This window comes from Lagenorhynchus albirostris, chromosome 5 (genome assembly GCF_949774975.1).
Source record: "Lagenorhynchus albirostris chromosome 5, mLagAlb1.1, whole genome shotgun sequence".
NCBI classification, from domain to species: Eukaryota; Metazoa; Chordata; class Mammalia; order Artiodactyla; family Delphinidae; genus Lagenorhynchus; species Lagenorhynchus albirostris.
The window spans coordinates 92,981,294-93,002,217 of NC_083099.1; the positions used below are offsets into that span (position 1 = coordinate 92,981,294).

Consider the following 20,924-nt stretch of genomic DNA (forward strand, 5'->3'; position numbering starts at 1 on the left):
CAACTACTGAGCCCACGTGCCACAACTACTGAAGCCCATGCGCCTAGAGCCCGTGCTCTGCAACAAGAGAAGCCACCGCGATGAGAAGCCCGTGCACCACAACAAACAGTAACCCCCGCTCCTCGCCACTAGAGAAAGCCCGCATGCAGCAACAGAGACCCAAAGCAGCCAAAAATAAATAAAATAACTAAATTTATTTTTAAAAAAAATCACAACTTCTTCCTTTCTTTAAAAACCCAGTTTTCTTCAAGGATGAAACCACTTAAATGGAATTATTATCATTGCTTGTTTTACAGATGAAAAAATGGAGAAGGAAAACGGTGTAAAAATAAGTTTGAAGATAGAAATTCTAAATGATTCTGTTTATTCTTTCACTTAAGAAAAATCTAACAGATTGTTTGGTAGTAGTTAGCTTACATTTTGAATGTGATTAAACGTAATTTTCTTATGTTTCACAGCTACATTTTCCGGTTAAGCTGCACTAGGTTGGGACAGTGGGCCATCGGCTATGTGACAGGGGATGGAAATATCTTACAGACCATACCGCACAACAAGCCCTTATTTCAAGCCCTGATCGACGGCAGCAGGGAAGGATTGTAAGTATGAGACATGGGAGTTGGGGGTGCTTATTATTCACAGACGTGGAAGATAGAGACCGCTCTGCGATGGAGGGAATGGGTAGTGAGGCTGATGTTCAGGCTGGTTTTTATTTCAAGACTAAGAAATGGATGTTCCTTAGTTTTTATTGTTCATCTCTTAAAATAGTCATTTTAAGGTAACCTAATTATTTGATATATTTTTTTCTAGCATGGTCTAAACAATCTTCGGGTCTCAATATTGTCTTACAAATATTAGAAGTATACAGTTGTATAGGTACAGTTGGAGAATGGACTCAGTGGAATGATTATTTGATTGTTCCCTACCTAGCTCTGCTCCTGTGCTCCCAAATTGCACTCCCAGTCAGTGTAGGGCCTCTGAATCCTGTTGGGATCATGAGCAGATTCTGACAGGCTCCGTTTTTGGGCCATTGGTGAAGTTGCAAAGGGTTCCCCTGTTTATGGGGTTGCTGCAGACAGCTCACAAAAGCAACCCCCCCAAAGAGCCATCCATCAGCTCTTCTCTCTCAGAAAAATACAACTGGTTATTAAATGGGCCTGGGACTTCATTTCCACGGGGAGCACCGTGCTGGTGTGTCACTGAAACGTGTCTTCCTTCTCTCCGCCTTCCTCCCTCTGTTGTTCCCTCTCTTTCGTCCTTTCTGTTCTTTGTTTTTTTTGTGTTATTGTTGTTTTTTTAAATTGAAGTCTAGTTGATGTACAATATTATATAAGTTACAGGTGTACAGTATAGTGATTCACAATTTTTTAAGGTTATACTCCATTTATAGTTACTATAAAATATTGGCTATATTACCTGTGCTGTACAATGTATCCTTGTAGCTTATTTTATACCTCTTACTCCCCTTCCCCTATATTGCACCTCCCCCCTTCCCTCTCCCCATTGGTAACCACTAGATTGTTCTCTGTATTGGGAGTCTGTTTCTTTTTTGTTATATTCACTAGTTTGTTGTATTTCTTAGATTCCACCTATAGTTGCTATCATTGAATTTCAGTGTATAACATAGCAAATAAATTCCAACATCAAATTACAATGAGTTTTTGTATCTTTCACAGGAAAAGAACTTACTAACTAAAGGTAGTTTAAAATTAGATGTAAAACGGTATATATTGGGATAATTCTTTAAAATAATTGACTCCTATTGCCTCATGTAACCCTTAAATTGCTAGTTCTACTTTTTATGTTCACTGGTAATACCACATTTTCTTTTTCTTCTTCTTATCCTTTTCTCATCCCTTCCCTTCCCTTCTCTTCATGTCTCCCTTCTTTTACTCACATCAATAATAAATCCATATTCCAGAATTGTATGTTAATAGCTAAGTTCAGTTTATCTTAAGCTGTTTTTTTTAAATTTAGAAATAGATAAATTCTCCTTTGTTTTTTAGGTTAAGATTGCCTTTCTTCTCCATACATAAAGTTTAGACAATCTGATGGGTCCCTTCATAGTAAATATGTCTTTCATTCATTTTAGTCATATGCCATTCCCTTCACCCTTTTGTGGTATTTTCAGTGTCACCTCCATCTCACTGACTTTTCTTGTCCTTTGCCTTGCTGAGTAACTTAGAGACATATGTGCTGCTCCTACTTGCTGCGGCATGGACTGTGATAGAAGTCTAGCAAGAGAAAGTCCACCAGAAAGAGCAAATAGTTTAAATTTTCCAATAGCAAAAAGTTTTACTTTTCCAAAGTAATTGCAAAAACAGAAAGAAGAAAACGTGATGAGATCTATGTGAAGAGATAAAAGTTGTGAATTTTCAAGAAATAGTTACATAAGAATTGTATGGCAAACTGGTACCAAATGTCTATTTCTCTCTTTTTTTTAAATGATCATAAATTTGCTATTCTGTCATTTATACCTTACCTCTGGTGCATCAAAGATTCATATGTGTAGCTTTCTATTCACTATGATAAGAGGACTTTTGTTTTGAAGAAAATGTGCTTCAGAGTTTTAATTTATAAAAAAGAGGTTATGAGTGAGTATATCTGTAAATGGAGTAATTTTGATATAGCTTTTTTTTTAAACATCTTTATTGGAGTATAATTGCTTTACAATGTTGTGTTAGTTTCTTCTGTATAACAAAGTGAATCAGCTATATGTATACATGTATCCCCATATCTCCTCCCTCTTGTGTCTCCCTCCCACCCTCCCTATCCCACCCCTCTAGGTGGTCACAAAGCACCCACCGAGGTGATCTCTCTGTGCTATGTGGCTGCTTCCCACTAGCTAGCTATTTTACATTTGGTAGTGTGTATATGTCAGTGCCACTCTCTTATGTCATCCCAGCTTACCCTTCCCCCTCCCCATGTCCTCAAGTCCATCTCTACGTCTGCGTCTTTATTCCTGTCCTGCCCCTAGGTTCTTTAGAACCATTTTTTTTTCTTTAGATTCCATATATATATATATGTTAGCATATGGTGTTTGTTTTTCTCTTTCTGACTTACTTCACTCTGTATGATAGACTCTAGGTCCATCCACCTCGCTACAAATAACTGAATTTCATTTCTTTTTATGGCTGAGGAATAATATTCCATTGTATATATGTGTCACATCTTCTTTATCCATTCATCTGTCGATGGGCACCTAGGTTGCTTCCATGTCCTGGCTATTGTAAATAGTGCTGCAATGGACATTGTGGTACATGACTCTTTTTGAATTATGGTTTTCTCAGGGTATATGCCCAGTAGTGGGATTGCTGGGTCGTATGGTAGTTCTAGTTTTAGTTTTTTAAGGAACCTCCATACTGTTCTCCATAGTGGCTGTATCAATTTACATTCCCACCAACAGTGCAAGAGGGTTCCCTTTTCTCCATGCCCTCTCCAGCATTTATTGTTTGTAGATTGTTTGATCATGGCCATTCTGACTGGTGTGAGGTGATACCTCATTGTAGTTTTGATTTGCATTTCTCTAACGATTAGTGATATAGCTTATTTATATTGTTATAATGCTTTACATCTATTTTTCAAAAGTCAATCAAAATTAACAGATTATAATATCATAATCAGTAGTCTAGCCTCCAAACTCCTGTGCAAATTACCTGTTAATATTTACACAAACACACACACAACACACACACATCTTCAGAGGGGTTTAGCTAGTTGAATTTGAAATTTAATGATAGATTACATTAAAATCTGATCAGATTAGGTTTTAGATTAGATTAAAATATTAGGATTTTAATTAGATAGGTTTTTTGTTTGTTAGCTTTTTTTCCTTAAGATCAGTAAAAACACAGGATATCATCTGGTCCAACTATCAGGGACAGCTCTCCTTTCCGTATAGTTAATCTGATATTGTAGGACATAGGTGATCAAGAAGTTTACTTTGATAACTAGCCAAGATTCCTTATTCCTTCACTGCCATTGGAAAGGGCTCAGCAGTAGCACCCCAGTGTACTGGGGACAGTAATCACTGAAATGCTCCTTATACATTAAATAGAACCATTTAACCTTTCCTCTAGTAACCTTATTGTCATTTTGTAATCTTTCATTTCTGAGTTCTTCCTAGAATTCTACGTTTTTGAAGTGTGATGAACAAAATACATAATAATATTTAAAACTGGCCATTTTAGGGTATAAAAAAAGAGTTACCAACTTTTGCTTATCACTCAATATTTGTAAAATTGTATCCCAACCCTATAATGACATTCTAAATTTGTATCATAGTCAGATGTAGTCAACTCCTTTTCCTAAATCTTAAAAAAAAAAAAGACAGTCACTGATATGCTCCTTACCATGTGAGAATTATCTATCCTCTAGGTTCATTTTTCCTGGTTCACTTGTGTAATTTAAAATACTTACTAACATTCTTATAGACTCTTTATTTAAGGATAGATAGTTTTTGTTACTTCACAGAATAGTTTTAGTATAGTTTTGCCCTTTAAAATATTCACCACTGTAGTATTATGTTCTTAATTTTTCATTCAAAAATCTAGAACAGAAAGATAGTAAACAAAACCAACTGTAACTTAATAAATTGATGAAATCCAGCAGTAATATTACTGCTTTCTTAATCTAAAATATGTGTTTACCAACACAGTAAACTTCATTTTTTAATGAATTTCTGAATGAGTAAAAGCTGGTTTAGTACAGCAAGACAGCACTATAACTTTTAGTTCTTATTTTAATTCTCTCTAATAATGGAACCTTATGTTTATAAACCATTCTGTTTGTACCTTGATTTGAAGTAAGTGAAACATGGAATTGTAACATTTTTAAATTTCTGCAGTAAACGTGTATGTGTGTGTGCACATGTGTATATGTGTCAGGATAAGTGGAAGGTGAAACAGAAAGAAAGAGGATGGGAAACTGGAGAAAGAAAACACCACGGAAGTGTTTGAATAACTTTTGTTGGAAAATTGTGGGCTTTAATTCTATTTTTCTTTCCTGGTGGTACTAAGCATTGTGTAAAATGATACAGTTAATGTTAACTGTGCTTCAGATGAAAGACGTAATAATTGCAAATAGGTGTATATTCAAAGTATTTTGGAATAGAATATGAGTAACCAGGAAAATAAATTTTTAACTTACCTATACATATAGTAAAGGTATTTAATTGAAAATGATTGCTTAATGGCTGAGTCCATATTCATTGTATATTTCCTTTATGAAAAAGATTCCTAGATTTTAACTGTCCTAAAAATAACTTGTAGTATTATGGAAACAGTGATAGAATAAGTTCTTGATGTAAGTTACATAAAAAGGAAACATCCAAATGTCTGTTTGAATATAGAAGAATCTGATTAAATAACTTTAAATGCAATTAAGACTTGTATATTTATGTTAATAAAATTTCTGTTTATAACCCAGCTATCTTTATCCTGATGGGAGGAGTTATAATCCTGATTTAACTGGATTATGTGAACCTACACCCCATGATCATATAAAAGTTACACAGGTAAGGACAATTTCTGGAGACATATTTATAATTAATAAGGATCTCCAAAAAAAAATAAGTATCTATGATGACTTTGAAATAAATAAGATTCTTATACTATAGGTAAAATCATGTGCAGGTATTTAATGCAAAAGATATTTAAGGAATTTTAAGAGTGTTTGAAAAGAAATTACATTACTTTCTGCATTTTTTTGATAAAAGGTTCTGCTTTTAATACTCTTGCTTCCAATATAATATTGGCATTTATGTGGGGAGATAGATAAATAAATCCATAGGTAGGTAGATGGATATGAGGGGAGAGCTATAGTTTTAGAAAACTCCAAAGAAGATTAGGTTAATTATATGCATTAGTTTTTAGAGTCAAATGAGTAATTGAAGCCTATTGTAGACAATAATTATATTCTTATAAATCCATTGTTGGCAGCCTCATAGGTTATGAGTGGGAGTATAACTTGGTAAAGCCTTTCTTGAGGGTGATATTCAATAATTATCAAAATCTAAAGATCTTTGACTCTAGATTCCATATGCATATCACTTGCATATACACAAGAAGATCTATACACCAGGATGTTTACTTTAGCATTTTTCATAAAAATGAAATATTACAATATACCAAAATATTTAGTCATAGGTTAAATACCATTGTATACTCATACTGCATATACCATGAAGTCTTTAACAGGAGGAAGGTAGCTCTACTTATTCACATGGGAACTTCTGCATCTTATGTGAAAAAGTTATGTAAAGCTTAATTATGTAACATTTTATTTTGTAAAATTATATTACTTAAGTTCAATTTTGTAAATAAATAAGAAATTACCATATATGAACATATGAATGTGCTTTTAAAGAATAAAAATAGAAAAACACCAATCTGGCAACAGTCTTTAACTGAGAGAGAACTTGAATATTTTATTTTACATGTAGTTAAGTTTAAAAATTTTTATAATTTAGATATTTTGTGCTTTGTGTAATAATAAGACTGTAATAAAAAGAAATAATACGTTTTGGGGAAGACAACAGATAATTTTAAATTTTATTTCTGGTTCTCCAGATTTCAGTCTCAGTGGTCTTGATATTATTAGGTGAAACACACTTCCTGACATGGGTACTGTGTGTGGGCAGTTTTTAAAATTTAATATATGAAAGCCATTTAAAAAATTATTTAGTGATTCTCTATTTTCTAATATATGCAAAAAGACACGAGATAATTCCTCATTATAAATCCATTGTTTTTTAAAAATTGTTTAAAAATTCATATTCAGGAGTAGCATCATTCTCTTAAATTACTCATAAATATTTGATTAGCTTACATCTTAGGTTGTATTGAATTCTGCAGCTGTGATTTTAGCCTATTTTAATTTTTTTATAATTATAAATTGGCCCTTTGGATTTCATAACCAATATAGATACTTGTCTATTATTTTAGGGATTTCAGTGATATATAATTTATTTTGGATTACGTTAGACTTCTTTTCCATCTTGATCCATTTTCTTGTCTTTTTCCTTAATTTATTTTAAGATTATTTATATAGTCACACATACATATATCATGGTAGACACAATTGATATGTGAATGTGTGGGTATATGTGTGTATGTGTATCTGTGTATGTGTTTATATATATACTTTTTTCTCGAGATTGTAAGATCTTTCATTAGGTTAAGGATTAAATATTGTCATTTATTCATCCTATCCAGGGCCGTGTATGTATTAGGTACTTACTAGCCTAAAACATTGCCTTATTTAAACAAATTTTTATTTCTATATTTCCTTTTCTTTGTATCCCTATTAAATAACACTATTTTTCATACTTTTTTAATTCTTACCAATATGTTTGTATCTTCTTTGTGACGTAGATCTTTTCATTATCTGACCACTGAAAGTTTTACTGTGCCAAAGCTTCTAAACTAGCAAATCAAGAGAATGTTGAATAAAACAATTTTTGGTTGCCGAAATGATGAGATTTCTTGATGGTGTTAGACTGGGAAAAGAGTATGCGAATTAGAGATTTATTATAGAATTTGAAGGAAATAATTTAAACTTACTGACCCTCATTTTTACTTGTTTTTTTTTAAAATTCAGTGTGTCGTCTTATACTTTGGAGATTATATGACATAATAAATGTGGACGACAGTACCTAGCATGCAGAAAGGCCTTGGCAAATGCTGCTTTACTTCCATTCTGGAATTTCTACAGATAGCTATCTAAAAAATAAAATTAATGATCAGCCATATTGCAATTTGACATTAAAATTAGATGAGTATGTGGCATTTACAAAGAAAATAAAGTTATTTATTATTGCCTTTTAAAACCATAAGTTGTGTCTCTTAAATCACTCTATTGATGCAGGTACCTTCCTAAAGGAACAGTACAAAATGTTAAATAATCCAAAGTATTCAAAAAGCTTATGCAATTGCTGATAAAATCTGTTTAATTTTGTAGACCAAATTGTGATGACCAATTTAAAACATGTCTTAAATGGCAACATGATCTGACAGGATCAAGTGTGAGGAATTTACTGTAAGTCATTGTATTTAAGAAAATTCAGTATTATCACTTCATACTAAAAATACATTAACATTGCCTTTTCTCTCCCCCAAATTCCAGGAACAATATGAATTATATTGTGAAATGGGTTCCACTTTTCAGCTCTGTAAAATTTGTGCTGAGAACGACAAAGATGTCAAGATTGAGCCTTGTGGGCATTTGATGTGTACCTCTTGCCTTACAGCCTGGCAGGTATAATCAAGATTTAATTAGCAACGTTGATGTCTTCCTTATATTCCCTGTGAATATTTCTCTTTTCAGTTTTCTTCATCTTAATGATTCAGGAAGTAATACTGATAAGTGCTTTGTTTGAATGGTTGTTAGAAAAAAATCTCATGTTTGAATCTTTCATTTATATGATTTAATTTCTTTTTGTTTTTATGTTTGCTTTGCATGTATAACTTAATTTTATGATATTAATCGTAAGTAGTTCTACTTCTGTAACACTGTTGATTTCAGAATGTAACTTATCAGTGTTACCAACTAACCATATTTACATTATTTATCATAGGTCAGATTCTATTTATAGTAGGTCAGATTTTCAAGCAATAAACCCTAGTAGATAAATCTTACGTTGATGTTTCAACACCTCTCTTCTCCTGAGAAGATGTGCCTTCTGTCTCACATATGGGGGTCTACAGTTGCTCTGTAAGGCTAAAATAGAATCAGACAGAAAAAGTTTCCCAAATACCTTTAGTTCCCACAGAAACAGGCACTAAATTTTCCAATTTACAGAAGCAGAATTTAAGGTGAGCTGCCTTCCACTCTGTAGGCATTCAATAAATATAAATTGATTTGAGGTTTTAAATTAACACCTAGGGAATAATTGGTTTCCCCAAGGGCTTATTTTTTTTAAAATATTTCTTTATCTGTAATAAAGTTTGGAGATTTAAAAATAGATCTTTGGACAGATTTCTAGTTTTGAATATTTAGAGGATTCACAGAATATTTTGCTCAAGTCATTTTTTTGTTGTCGTTGTTTTTTGTTTTTGCGGCACGCGGGCCTCTCACTGTTGTGGCCTCCTCTGTGTTGCGGAGCACAGGCTCCGGACACGCAGGCCCAGCGGCCATGGCTCACGGCCCCAGCCGCTCCGCGGCACGCGGGATCCTCCCGGACCGGGGCACGAACCCGCGTCCCCTGCATCGGCAGGCGCACTCTCAACCACTGCGCCACCAGGGAAGCCCTAAGTCATTTTTAAATTGCTCTGTTTAACACAGTCAGTATTGAAGTCAGTATTGCTGATTGGGTTTAGAAAACAAATAATTAAAATTTCAAGCCTTTTAAAAAATTTTCAGTTGAGTGTATCATCGGCATCCCTACCATATTCCTGAGCCTTCTCTCCAACCCAGAACCTGTGCATTGCCTGAGGAAGGATGGCTTCAGAGGATCACAAAGGGGCAATGCAGACTCATAGGAGCATTGATGTTTGTTGAGCTCATTACTTGGTAATAAAATGTTAATGATTTTCACAGTCTTATAAAGAGGGCCTCTTTTTTCCTTTGGGGACATTTTAAAAATGGATGAAAAAAAAGGGGAAGAACTAGGAAATGAATTACAACTGATTTACATTTTCAGAGTCATTTCTGTACTCCCAGACATCTCTGCTACCTCGCTAAAACTTGCTCAACATCCCTACACTTCTCTCTTTCAGTATGCATTTGGTTTATATTTTACCTGAGGTTTTCCTTGTTATCCTTGCCCTAATTTCCCTTTATCCCTTCATGATGCTTGTGAATTTTGTGTAGTACAGGGAGTTGTACTACACAAGTTGGAGGAAAAGGGATGCTAAGTATGGCATCAGCAAACGCTCAGCATAGTCACGTGATTGCTATTTAAGTTACCTTAGCAATAATAGTACTGCATATGTAGCAGTGTCTTTTTATAAATGAGTTTCAATAAATTTAGTTATGCTGATAGAAGACAAAACTGTCGGTTTGCAAGTGGGTTTCAAATGTATCAGTAGAAAGTATTATAGAGATGTTATTGACTCAGTGCCTGGCTGACTGGGAGGGGACTACTTTAGGATGATTTGTTGTACCTGAAACCCATTAACTATTTCAGGGTAAGTATTAAACTGATAGGGGCCAAATGTGTATGTCACCCATTTAGATTGACTTATGTCCTCAGTGTGGTAGTATGGTTCTCACAGATATGAAGAACCTAAAAGTTTGCTTTTCTCCCTAAAGAAAACCAGAATTTTAGGCTGGTACAAACTTCCAGTACTCTACCTCTGTACATGGCCTGTGTATTTCAGCCCCTTCTCTGGGGGCCCCCGGCTTGGAGCATACAAATACATACATATTGCAGGACTTAGCATCTTCAACTTGAAACTTACCTAGCATTTGGAAGTTAAGAGGGTTAAAAGTCAGAAGCTCCCATTTGGTTGGCAGAACCTTAGATTAGTAAAGATTATTGTTTATAGTGTCATACAAAGTAGTTGTTTACCTTGTGGCTCAGGGTGAGTAAAAGAGTAAAGCTGAATGGAAAGCAAGAAGGTTTTACTTATTTTACTTTCTGTATACTTCTTAAATGAAATTTGTCTTTTAAAACTTTAGGGCCAGTGCTATATATTTAATTTAGTAATAAGTCTGTGAACTATTTGCAATAGGTATGGTATGTGCAAAACACAGAGGACCTATTTCCCGGTTGTCATGGCTATGTTATTAACCCTTTGCCCTTTACATCACCACAGGTTTTCTATATATTACTCTGTAGTCTCCAGATGGTGCAGTTTCTCTTGCCTGTAGCTAAACAATTCCTTGATTCTCTTCATGATTTTTCATGTTGATCTAATGGCCTTATATTAAGATAATGTCCAGTCATATTTGTAAATTAACATTTGCGATTTCTTTCTTTCTCTTTTTTAGTCTGAAGTACAGTACTTCTTAGTTTTACTTTTAGAGATTGAGGACGTGCATAAATTGCCAAGTGCTAAGAACTGTCTGTGAGTAAAATTTTAGGAGAAGCTGTCTGAGAAAGTAGTACTAAAGTAGTAGTTGACCAAGTTAAGTAGTAAAAAACTGACAAATTCAAAAGTGCTTAGAAGGTTGAAATAATCAAAATAAATCACACTCGTGTCACTAGTGAATAATGTTATTATCCTAATGTAATCATAGAATTTGGCATATAAGTTAATGAAAAATATGCAAAGGCATTATTTCAGCATCTTTAAAATTCTTCTCACACAAGACAGTTCATGATCAGTAAATATTTTTCTGATACATCTTGTATATGTCCCTGTAAGCTCTTACCTCCTTGTATTTGTATTATAAGCATTTACAATACATATTTACCTCTTTTGCCTCTAGGATGTGGATTGCTTTACCTGTTTTAGAATTCCTCTCCCCTAGCATGCTACCTCCACGTTGGTAGTTATTCGGTAAATATCTATAGACCGTGTGCTAGATGATGTAAAGGAAAGAGAAGAATAGGGCTAAGAGTACAACAAATAAAAAGACACTGATATTATGGATCAATTGTGAAAAGCCCTTGTAATGTCTCAGTTCTGTCCATTTCTCCTCTGCAAAGTATCAGTGGACTTTTCAAAGACCTTTTATCATGTTTAAGATCCGAGAATGATTCCTGAGAATTTTAAACCTCAGATCCATTTGTTCCATTTAGTAGCTGCTGGGTGATTCCCTTCAACTTTGCACATTTTGGTTTTTTTGCACTTTTTTTTTTTTTAAATTTCTTGCAATATTACTGGCACTAACCTACAGGCAGGAAGACCAAGTTTCTATTTATTGCTTTTTTACACCGAGAAATATGCACAGTGATCCCTGATTCAAGTTTTCTCTACCCTGAAAAAAATTGTTAGGTCAGTGTTTGAGAATTTCTAAGTGATGTTCCATAGTCTCTACATCTCAATGGGATTTTAGTGGTTAGAGAAGCTTCAACTTTTGAACATTTCTGCTTTTGGATAAACTGAATATTTCTACATTTTCATATAGATTTCACACTGTGCTGCCTCCTGCCAACCAACAGATCTGTTTTGGCAGTTTTCATATTTTTGTATGAACAGCAGTATTTGACAGTCATTTAAATACGTTATTGCAAAATGCCCCTGTTATTGAATAAAAATAAGTCTTATGAAATTATTAATCCATTTAAAATACAGTTAACAAACATTAGCTATACTAAAAACCTCACATCGTAGCCCCAATGAGCTGCTCACTGGACTTAAGCTAATTGTTGGTCAATATGAGGACAAAAAGAAACAAAATTATGGAACATTTCCATAGTTCTGCACTGTATTGTCAAACATTGTATCTAAGCTTGTAGATGTAATTGGAAACGTTATGTGAGTAGTAAGTCTCTGGATATGAGTACATGTAGTAATATGTGTCTTTTTTTTCCAACTTCTTCCTTATTCAAAATGGTAAAAGGCTAGAGTCTGTTTTCTAACTTTAAAGCCAGTGTTTTTGTTTTTATATGCTTGCTTGTTTTTTCTATCAGAGAAAAAATTGAGTTTTCAAACGTAATTGTGCACAAGGATAATTTGGTTTCCCTTAACTGGCTTGGTAGAAGCTGACATAGAATATTTCATCCGTCAGGCTCCAAGATCTCAAATCCATTCGTTTTCATTTATTTAGCAAACATTCTTTAAGCAGCTTCTGTTTCCCAGGTTCTGTACTAAAGACACAGTCCCTACCCTCAAGAAGTTAAAATTAAATCTAAAAATTTTATCGAGGGGCATGGTACTAATAATCACTTGAAATGAATATCCTGTTATCTTTCCAATTTAATTATGGATGTGAGACATTTTTGTTACTTTCGACTACTTTGGTTGGGCATGCTGATATGAAAAGGATTTTAAAGGCTGCATGTCTGCCAAGAAGCTCTGATAAATCAGGTCCAATAGGAAATATTAAACCCTGACCGTAACATATTATATGTTCAACCATTGTGCATTTTTAGCAAGTAGTTCTTCACCAACTTTTCCTTCCGTTTGATGCCCTACTTTGGTTTAATTGAAATTCATTGGAGACTTAAACTTTGTAATTAACGGAAACCCTAAGAAATGCACAGTAGAGGTGTCAGTTAGTTATTATGGGCTGCAAGTGGTTACTCTTTAATTGCTGTCATAATGGCCCATTTAGTCATGCCTCTGAAGAGGTGTCAGATACTTTTTTCTTCTTCTGAAACTGTTATTTAATAAATTGAACTGGCAAGTCTGAGTTTGCACAGAATACTAAGTAAAATGAGTAATCACCTCTCTAGAGGCATTCTTTGAAGTAGTATCACTCTGGGTTCGGCATTTCTTTCTTTTTTTAAAAAAATAAATTTATTTTTGGCTGCATTGGGTCTTCGTTGCTGCGCGTGGGCTTTCTTTAGTTGCGTCAAGCGGGCGCTACTCTTTGTTGCGGTGCATGGGCTTCTCATTGTGGTAGCTTCTCTTGTTGTGGAGCACGGGCTCTAGGTGCACGGGCTTCAGTGGTTGTGGCACGCGGGCTCAGTAGTTGTGGCGCACGGGCTTAGTTCCTCCATGGCATGTGGGATCTTACCGGACCAGGGCTAGAACCCATGTCCCCTGCACTGGCAGGCGGATTCTTAACCAGTGCGCCACCAGGGAAGTCTGGGTTCGGCATTTCTGTTCCATCCTTGGCAATGCAATCCTTGGAGAGTTTTCTTTCACTTCCACACTATTCCATGAATATTAACAAAACATGTTCTTCTTTACTTCCTCCATGTCTCCTTTTCTGTAATAACATATTATGCATCAGTGATATTGCAGGGTGATCACATAAGGTGTAAAGTAAGGAACTGTTTTTGTTCTTTCTTTCCAGGAATCTAGAAAATATCTGCTGCATACAGACTCTAAACTGTGTTCTTCAAATCTTTCTTCCAAAATAAAAATGGATACACATATGCCAATTGGATATGCAGCCTTTGTTTGAATTATTGCCAAGGACTTTCAAATTCAATTAAAAGCAAAGTTAATTTTCCTCTGATTATTCCTCCTGCATATTTTTTCAAAATAATTTAAAGGAAAGATATTGGAGTATTCAAAATACTTAGCAAAAAGTCAGCAGATGAAAATTAGTAAGCTCGGATTTTAATATGACATGTGATTAAAGAGATTTATAGGTGTACCATATTTAGAGAGCATGACTGGGGAAGAAATGTGTAACTGTCTAAGAGGGGTGAGAAGCCAGCTCAAAGAATCGCATTCAAGGCACTAAGAAGTAATCTTAATATATCTGTTTTCAAAAGCAACCAGCCTTTAAATTTCTAGCCTCAGTGAAGCTTCATAACCTTAGTACTACAAATAAAAAAATATTTGCCTTTAAGAATGTTATAAATTAGTATTTGTCCTTGATTATATGTTATGTCTTTTTGTATAAATGTGATAAAGTGTTGGAGCTCCTCTTTCACTTTGAGAGTCGTGTAAGGGCTATGGTATGTTTCCTCAGCTATCTTACTTCTTTTCTTTGTTCTTGAGACTATTTTTGTAGTAATTATACCAACTGGAATTTAAGTAGCACTTTGGAAGGCTTTGAATTAATTTATCTCACTTTATCTTTAAGATATCCCTTAAAATGTGCATTCTCTCATTATACCCTACAAAGAAGATGAAATGGCTTACCCAGTGTCACACAGCTGCAATTGGTGGGTATAGGATTCCAATCCAAGCTTCCAGATTCAGAATGTTTATGCTTCTTTCCTGATTCACTGTTTTCATGGTCCTTCCAAATTAAAACTAGAAGAGTCTAGATTTGTCAATGTCGTCTTCCCTTGCCCACCATAAAAGGACATCAAAACCAAAGATCTCTCTCTCTGTTACTTATTCTAAGATCACTATTAACTGTCATCATTCATTCTTTATAGCAAGAAGTTACTAAGTTTTTGTGGGATATATTGTGCTCTGAAAATGCTTAGTATGGACCCAAGCTACTCTCAGTATATGTATGTGTATATGTATCTATCTAGTTATTTGTCTATAATTGTTTCATGTTTAGAAAAAGAGATTTATGGTAACTTCAAATCTGTGTGAAGTATAGCAAGGTAGTGTACATTAGAAGTTACTGAGATGGGAAACACACATATAGTAAAAATATACTCATGAAATGAGTATATGAGACTCATGAAGTCTTATGTATTCTCTAGGGCCCTCCATTTATATTGTATTTGTGGGAAGGCATGAAATGATTGAACTTAAAGTGTGCCTTCAAATAATCATCTTGGGAGCAAAAGAAATTGTACTATATATGATGTTTATCTTTTAAAACATTAAAAGAAAGTATTTAAGAGATAATATTGATCTGGACAACATTTAAACAGAAATACTATGGAAGGTGACTGATACATGATGATGATGAGATGATAGTGACAATATTTATTTGGATTTTTACATAGGGTGTTATTGGGGAATGGGAATTTTGGGGGGAACTTAATTTTTTTTTTTCTATTTCTCTGTCAATGTTAATTTGTTCTCAGGTTACCTAAAGTTATATTTAATATCATTAACTTGCAGTATTTATGGTTGCCAAATGAGTCTGAGTAGTTTTATCATGAGCATATTACATAGTTAAGTTTCAGATGGTGTAGAACGCACTGATAACTTCTGTCTCATTTGGTTTGGGAGGATTTATTTGAGGAAGTGAAGTCTACTGAGTGAATTAGAACAGATGGAGTCCAAGTACTTCCTCTTAACTTTCTCAGAATGTGAATATGTTGGGGACTAGAGAAGGAATTATGTATTGGTCCTTCTTTTTCATTAACATATGTTCTGTGATCTTGCGTTAAGTGTATATTGACAGAAATATTATTTTAATTATTGAGGCACAATCCTGAAGAGTTAGGTATCTATCGAAGACAGTCTTCATATGTGTTTAATCAACTATCTGACAGAAATGAGGTGGAGTACCCAAACAGCACCAAAATTTGAGATTATGAGTACCAAATTTGACAATATGGTCAAACTTAATTTGCATATGACAATAGTTTACAGAGAAAGTGGTGGGTGAAGTCATATTAGAGGAGGCATGTTGTGTGATCTATGTTTGCAAATCAGAATGGAAGTACATTGCAGCTGGATTTTGATCCTAGTAAGTAATGTAAACGCTCAACAAAGATAAAGCTTAACAGAAAATATATTTTGTGACATATACTCATAAAGCAGCTACTCTCACATCAGTAATTTGTATAGCATTAAACTTTAAGGTAGGAGAGATGGCAAAAAAACCTAAATTCAGTTTTAGATGAACTGTTCCCAGTCTTTTTCTTGTACCATCAAGATGCTATTATTGCCTTTCACCTCCTTCCCTTTCCAAACACAATCTTTTGAGTTACCCCTTATCAGGAAATAGATCACATAAACCAGAAGTCATCCTTAACCAAACAACATGCAAACTGACCCTGGAGGTTCTAAGGAAGTCTTTGAAGGGGAATACAGTTGCTTATGCATTCTAGCCACTGTACTCAAAAATAATATGACTTTAATTATTTCGATTGAATAGATTAATTGTAGTTATGATAACTGTATTATACTTAGGTCTTAAAAGATTTTCTGGTTTTTAGGTACACATACTAAAACGTTTACGGATGAATTTATGTAATGTGTAGGATGTACTTCAAAATTATCCAGGGGCGGAGGGAACAAGTAAACATATAGCTGAAACAAGATTGGGTGTGAATTGGCGGGGGCAGTGTGATGAATTGGGAGATTGGGATTGACATATATACACTAATATGTATAAAATGGATAACTAATAACCTGCTGTATAAAAAAATAAATAAAATTCAAAAAAAAATTGGGTGTGAATTGATAATTGTTGAAGTTGGGAGATAGGTACATGCAGATTCATTACACTTTTTTCTCTGCTTTTGTCTATGTTTGAAAATTTATGTAATAATTTTAAAAAAATGTATAAATGCATGAAGTGTCTACTTAGGGCCCAGAGTACAGCTTTCCATCCTTCATGCATTAAAGACACAGGGAACATCAGCTCTTTTATATTTTAATTTTTTACTTAGTGGCATTCAGCTTACTAAAACTAAAGAAAAAAACTGTACACCCATTTCTCCCACCACCCACTCCCCCACCTCTGGCAACCACCAATCTGTTCTCTGTATCTGAACTTATTTTTGTTTTGAGTTAATTTTTAGATTGCACATGTAAGAGAGATCATATGGTATCTATCTGTCTTTCTCTGCCTTATTTCACTTACATAATGCCCTTGAGGTCCATCCATGTTGTGGCAAATGGCAAGATTTCATTCTTTTTTATGGCTGAATAATATTCCATTGTATATATGTACCACAATTTTTTATCCATTTATCCACTGATGGACACTTAGGTTGTTTCCATATCTTGGCTACTGGAAATAATGCTGCAGTGAACATGGGGTGTGCATATATCTTTTCTAATTAGTGTTTTCATTTTCTTCAGGTAAATATCCAGAAGTGGAATTGCTGGATTGTATGGTAGTTCTTTTTAATTTTTTGAGGAACCTCCGTACTGTTTTCCATACTGCCTGCACCAATTTACATACCCACCAACAGTACACAAGGGTCTTCTTTGTCCACATCCTCACCAACACTTGTTATTTCTAGTCTTTTTGATAATAGGCATTCTAATAGGTATGAGGTGATATTTCACTTTGGTTTTGATTTGCATTTCCCTGATAATTAGTGATGTTGAACATCTTTTTATGTAACTGTTTGCCATATATGTATCTTTGGAAAAATGTCTCTTCAGATCTGTCCATTTTTTAATCAGATTGTTATTTTGTTTTTGTTTTTGCTGTTGAGTTCTTTATGTATTTTGGATATTGGCCTGTTATCAGGTCTATGATTTGGAAGTATTTTCTCCCATTCAGCAGGTTGTCTTTTCATTTTGTTGATGGTTCCCTTTGCTATGCAGAAACTTTTTAGTTTGATATAATCCCACTTGTTTATTTTTGCTTTTGTTGCTTTTGATTTTGGTGTCAGGTTCAAAAAATCTTGCCAAGACCTATGTCAAGGAGCTTACCGCCTATATTTTCTTCTAGAAGTTTTATGGTTTCAGTTCTTACTTTCAAGTCTTTAATCCATTTTAAGCTAATGTTTGTGTATGGTGTAAGATAATGGTCCAGTTTATTTATTTATTTATTTATTTATTTATTGCCATGTGGTTGTCTAATTTTCCCAACACCATTTATTGAAGAGACTGTCCTTTCCCCATTGTATATTCTTGGCTCCTTTGTTGTAAATTAATTGACCATATATCCTTGGGTTCATTTCTAGGCTCTCTATTCTGTTCCATTGATCTGTGTCTCTTTTTGTGCCAGTTCCATACTGTTTTAATTACTATAGCTTTGTATTGCTCTGCTTAGGGCCATGAATACCACTTTCCATTCTTCATGCATTAAAGATGCAGGGTACATTGGTTCTTTCTCATCTTGCTCTTATATATTAAAACTATCTGTTTGAAATTATCTTATGTAGATCCATAGGAAAATTCACTGCAGACACACAGTATGGGTCCATTTTGACTTTTATAATAAGGGGATTTTATGTGGATGACAACCTATATTGAAAATGTACTTACATTTAATGTTCTTGTTATCAAAGATAGGAGAAAGGTTTAGCTTTCCTTAAATATTTGCTACTGTGTTAGAAAATATCAGTGTAAGATGGGAGAATTAAGTATCAGTTTTATCATCTGTAAAATGATGGAGCAAATACTTGAGTTGCCTTGAAGCTCACCAGACTTGAGCACACGTGGCAGTAAACATCAAGGGATTTTGTACTAGCCTGTCTGTATCTCTTCATACCACCTTAGTTCAACTATTTTACCATTCCAAGTTTCTTTCCCAAATTATGTAGCAGTCGATGAATAAGGAATTGTTGCAGTTTCTTTTCATTAACCAATCCAGAAAGCATTTGTTTTTCTTTTTTTGACAATTTGTTTGGCAAAGGAGATGTTCAGTTTGTTAATCAGAGTGATGCTTGGGAAAGAATAAACTACGTACCACAGAATCTGCCACAGAGTGTATGCTAAGTAATTGTCCAGTGAAAGGAGAGTGTTACTCCACCACTGATCAGAGTGTCACTGGAGGGCAGGTAGATCACCACGTTCCCGTCGTACCAAGTGCATGGGACAGTCTTAAGTACTGAATGGTTTCTTTAAAGATGTTAGCTCTTTTCATTCATAGTCTCATCTCTAAAAATGATGCCGTCATGCGATTTCTGCCTTAAAATGATCTTATAAGTTTTATAATTTTTTAAAATAACATACTAGTAAAGTCAGGGTATAATGGAGAAACAAAAATATGGTGGTGAATGTCATATACCATCTATCTCTAAAAGTCAGCATTATCTGCAGGGCAAGAAAACAGTCTTGTCCTGTTTCCCTCCCAACTGTGAATTCTTAATGTAGTTAGTTTTTGAGAAATAGAATTGGGAGATTTTCAGAAAACTTCAGTAATTACCAGTAAATGAATTTCTGGCCCAAAAGTATTTGCACAAATCCCTTTGCAGTATCTAGTTTGAAAGCAAGATGAGGTGTAAAACTTGATATCTCACATATTGTTACATTCCATATGAGCTGTGTCAGAATGACAGGCTCTCAGGACAGATGATGATTTCTGAAAATAAACTTATTTTTTCCCACTGATTGCTTATAAACCAAGGCTTTAAAAGACCTAGGCAATTAAAATGGAAATATGTAGCCATAGTTATGTGCACAGGAACTTTTCCAGAATTGATTTTGAAATGGATTGTTCTAATTGATACTATTACTTTATTTATAATGAATTTTTATCAAAATGTCCTTTGTATAGAATGTTTAATTTGCACTGGTGCCTTTTGGTAAAGAGGGACATGATTTAATTTCCAGTTTTCTGCAGGACTCTAAAGTTTTGATACATTAAAATTGTAAATGAACATTCAGTAAAATAAAGTTAAGCTCCTAACTTTTTGATTTATCCTAAATCAAAGGTTTTTGTAAAGAAATTTTTCTTAAAAAATTTGAAATTTTAAATACTGAACATATATTTTGTTGGTTCCCCGTTCTACTCTACCACCTTCAAGGCAGATCTTCCTCCACCCCCACTGCCTACCTGAAAACCTATTTTTTGCAACTTCTTTTTATAGTAGAACTTTGGCCCCTCTCAGTAGTGTTTTATTTGAACAAAGACCAATCAGCACAATTTTTATGTTTGTTCAGGAGTCAGATGGCCAGGGCTGCCCCTTCTGTCGCTGCGAAATAAAAGGAACGGAGCCCATAATCGTGGACCCCTTTGATCCAAGAGATGAAGGTTCCAGGTGCTGTAGCATCATCGACCCCTTCGGAATGCCGATGCTGGACTTGGATGACGATGATGACCGAGAGGAGTCCTTGATGATGAATCGGTTGGCAAATGTTCGAAAGGTAAAACTAGAAAACATAGGATTTTTTCAGTTGTTGTGTGGACATGAAAAAGAAGTGATGCTGTCGCAAGTTGGGTATGACGGAGTGTGGGTTTGGGAAAGAAAGATTCTGGAATCAAAAGAAAGGTGAAGATATAACTAATGTTGAAAGGCTGATGGAATCATAGGCTGAGAAAGAACTAGACTAATCAGAGTGCTTTCGCTGGTTTTAAACTGCAAAATGAGAGATGGTGAGAGCTTTCGTATAGAGAAAAACATCATCTGAGACTGGCAACAGCACATCTGTAAAGAAAAATTTAAGAAAGAAAATTATTAAAATTAGAAGTGATGAAACTGATGAAAAATAGTCTTTGTTGAAGTCTAAAAGAAGTGTCTGATAGTTATTCTTCTTATTAGGAAAGCCAGCCTTCTGTTTGGCTATTAAGAGGTCACATAAGATTTACCTTTATGAATTTACCATAGTCTGGGGTTTGCTTATCAATATTGCAGACTCAAAAAATTAACTTTG

At 34.4% G+C, this 20,924-nt stretch overlaps 1 protein-coding gene across 1 annotated transcript in view; it reads left to right on the forward strand.

Moving 5' to 3' along the window:
* The window catches only part of CBLB (Cbl proto-oncogene B), a 211,127-nt gene that overhangs the window by 117,609 nt on the left and 72,594 nt on the right, over positions 1-20,924 (forward strand). Inside the window, exons 7-10 of the mRNA XM_060150650.1 lie at positions 459-596; positions 5,425-5,512; positions 8,122-8,253; positions 20,214-20,417. Of these exons, the coding sequence (XP_060006633.1) occupies positions 459-596; positions 5,425-5,512; positions 8,122-8,253; positions 20,214-20,417 (562 nt within the window). The remainder of the gene's footprint in view (positions 1-458; positions 597-5,424; positions 5,513-8,121; positions 8,254-20,213; positions 20,418-20,924) is intronic.